The following is a 2640-nucleotide window of genomic DNA, read 5'->3' as shown; positions in this document are numbered from 1 at the left end:
GCCCCCCTGGACCCCCCGACTCGCTGACCGGGCAGCGAGACCCCCGTCCTTTCTGTTTGTAACGGGTCCGATTCAAGGCATTCAACAAAAACATAAATACTAAATAATATTAGTTTCTCGATATTCGATATTTATTTTAGAATTTTTAACTATTTTGAATTCGCATTATATATGTAAGAGTATTAAAAGGAAGTGCTCCTTACTAGCTACTAGAATCATTATCATTCCGAAGAAGGGAAAATTCGAGACCTATAATTAAAGATGAAGAACTTTTATTTATTTCAGTATAACACTCGATCGTTCTCAAATCTCCGTAAAGTCTTGATGTTGTTGCTTAAATCGAGTAAATAACGTTACACGAAACACTCTGTTTCTCTTAAACTAATTGTCACATTTTTTTTTGTCAAACTATATAATCTCTTAGTAACGTTTTTTAAAACGTAATTTTCCGTCATATTGATATAAGAAAAACTGCATGCTATAGTACCTTTCTTGTAGTTTTTGGATAACTAAGTAATAATTTTAATATATTAAATTAATCTAATCCGATTTAGCTTTAGAAGTCAATCAAATTGACTTTCGAGAAACGAAACATTACAAGTATTTTGAAACGAAGAAAGGAATAGATAATTTACAAGTTAATAGCAATCAATAATAATCCAACAATATTCTATTAAATTATATTATAAAAAACTTAGGTAATAAATTAAAATAATTCAAAATATACATACTTGTGACAAGCTACAAGTAGCTCCTCATTTTTTACTCCTTTAAGATTTTCTGCCCCCAATCTAACTAAAAAAGATCTCCAATGTAGAGTTTCCTCAATTGGAACTCCATTTAAACTGCATCAAAATATATATATATATATATGAATTCGGAGAAGATAGAGCGTATGCAGATTAATTTTAATTCGGAAAAGATAGAGCGTATGCAAATTAATTTTATTTTTAAATTGAAAAGATAGAGAGACTATTTCGATAAAAGAAAAATATTCAACTGATCGAGCGATGGAAAAAGACAACAATAACAAACAGAAAGAACAACAAGCTAGAAAACTAACAAGATATCGACATTAGTTACAAAATTATTGAATAAGTTACCGCTCAACAAGTATATTTCCCTCAGAATTGGCTATCAACACAGCAAGCAACATGTTGTTTTTCTTGATAATCACTCATGTATTAAAGAATTATTAATGACACAATTAATAATAATAACAATAATAATGATAAAAGTAAAAAAAAATGTGACAAAGATCTTGTGATTTTTATTTAAATTAAGCATTTATTTCGGATCGATTATTTTTAAATTAAAATAATAGACCAAGTCATCACCAAAATATAGAGGGAAAGGTGGTTATCTTGACAAATGTGTTTACGTAATATCAATAAATATAAGACATATGTCTCTTTTATATAGATTTATCAGTTACGTAATGTATATATATATCATAACTTTTAGATATGCATCTTTTTATACACATTTATCAATTACTTAATGTATATATTTAATTTTTAATTGCTATTTAAAATTAAATAATATGATTTTATATCAACATAAAATCATAATTTTCAAAAAATCAAATACTTTAGTAAGGACCAACTCTTAATTGGATTTAGTTTCAATATCCACATTAGACATAAAATTTGAACTTGAAGATCAATCTCATAACAAATCATATATGTCACATAATAAATTCTATCATATCATGAAAGATAATCTGGATAAAATTTGGGTGAACAAATTGTTGATAATTATTATCACGTTGTCATTCATAATATGATTGAAACGTACATAAAATTATTGATAATGAGTGTAACAAGGGTCGAAAATACTTGGATTTGCATTACGACTTGGCTACAGAATAGACATTCTTGTTCTATATTTTTGCCGTTATCATTATTGTATTTCAAATTAGCATACTTAGCGACTAGCGTTAGACATACCAAACGAAACAAATTAAAGGTAGAAAAAAATCTCAACGTAGTGGTCAAACAAAGGTAGAAAAATGTAGTCAGCGGCTAATGTAGATTCAAAGTTGAAGAGCATAGATGATGAAACCAAGTTAACTGACGTTAAGGAGTTAGGTATTTATCATATTTTATATCTCTTGTTCGATAGGTATAATCGTGACTTTTATATAGGAGTACGTGAACTTTTTATGATTCAATTCATTGCAAAGTATGGGATTTCAGTCCCACATCAGCGTTTGAGATGTTTTTTCGTGAATTTTAACCGAATGACTTAACAAAGAACAAAACGAATCATTAATAACAATCAAAAACATATATAATTAACGACATACGTCTTCTGGTGATAATAATTGACAAACTTTGACGTCTCCATATTTGTATTTCAAATTAGAATACACTTTATCAATCTTCAACATGATAAATAGTCAAATTAAAGGTAGAAAGATGTTAACCTATTGATCTTATTATATAATTGAGAAGCAAATCCTAAACCTACTTAACTTAGAAACTAATTGGGAAATGTAAATAAAAGAACAACGTTAATTAAAATAACAAAAATATGCTACTATTAAAGAATAACATTTTAATAAATAATTTATTATTTATCTTAGTTATTTATTACAAAATAATGAAAATCCGCTCATTATATATATATATATATATA

At 27.0% G+C, this 2640-nt stretch overlaps 1 protein-coding gene across 1 annotated transcript in view; it reads right to left on the bottom strand.

Moving 5' to 3' along the window:
* LOC107004388 (TSET complex member tstD-like) overlaps window positions 1-1200 on the bottom strand; it is a 6514-nt gene extending 5314 nt beyond the window's left edge. The window contains exons 1-2 of the mRNA XM_015202594.2: window positions 1104-1200; window positions 732-845 (exon numbers count right to left, since the gene is read on the bottom strand). Of these exons, the coding sequence (XP_015058080.1) occupies window positions 732-845; window positions 1104-1156 (167 nt within the window). The 5' untranslated portion in view covers window positions 1157-1200. The remainder of the gene's footprint in view (window positions 1-731; window positions 846-1103) is intronic.
* Window positions 1201-2640: the final 1440 nt, after the last annotated feature.

The sequence above is a fragment of the Solanum pennellii genome, chromosome 11 (assembly GCF_001406875.1).
Source record: "Solanum pennellii chromosome 11, SPENNV200".
Classification (NCBI taxonomy): domain Eukaryota; kingdom Viridiplantae; phylum Streptophyta; class Magnoliopsida; order Solanales; family Solanaceae; genus Solanum; species Solanum pennellii.
The sequence above is the reverse complement of the archived record's forward strand: the minus strand, read 5'-3'. Positions and strand labels throughout refer to the sequence as shown.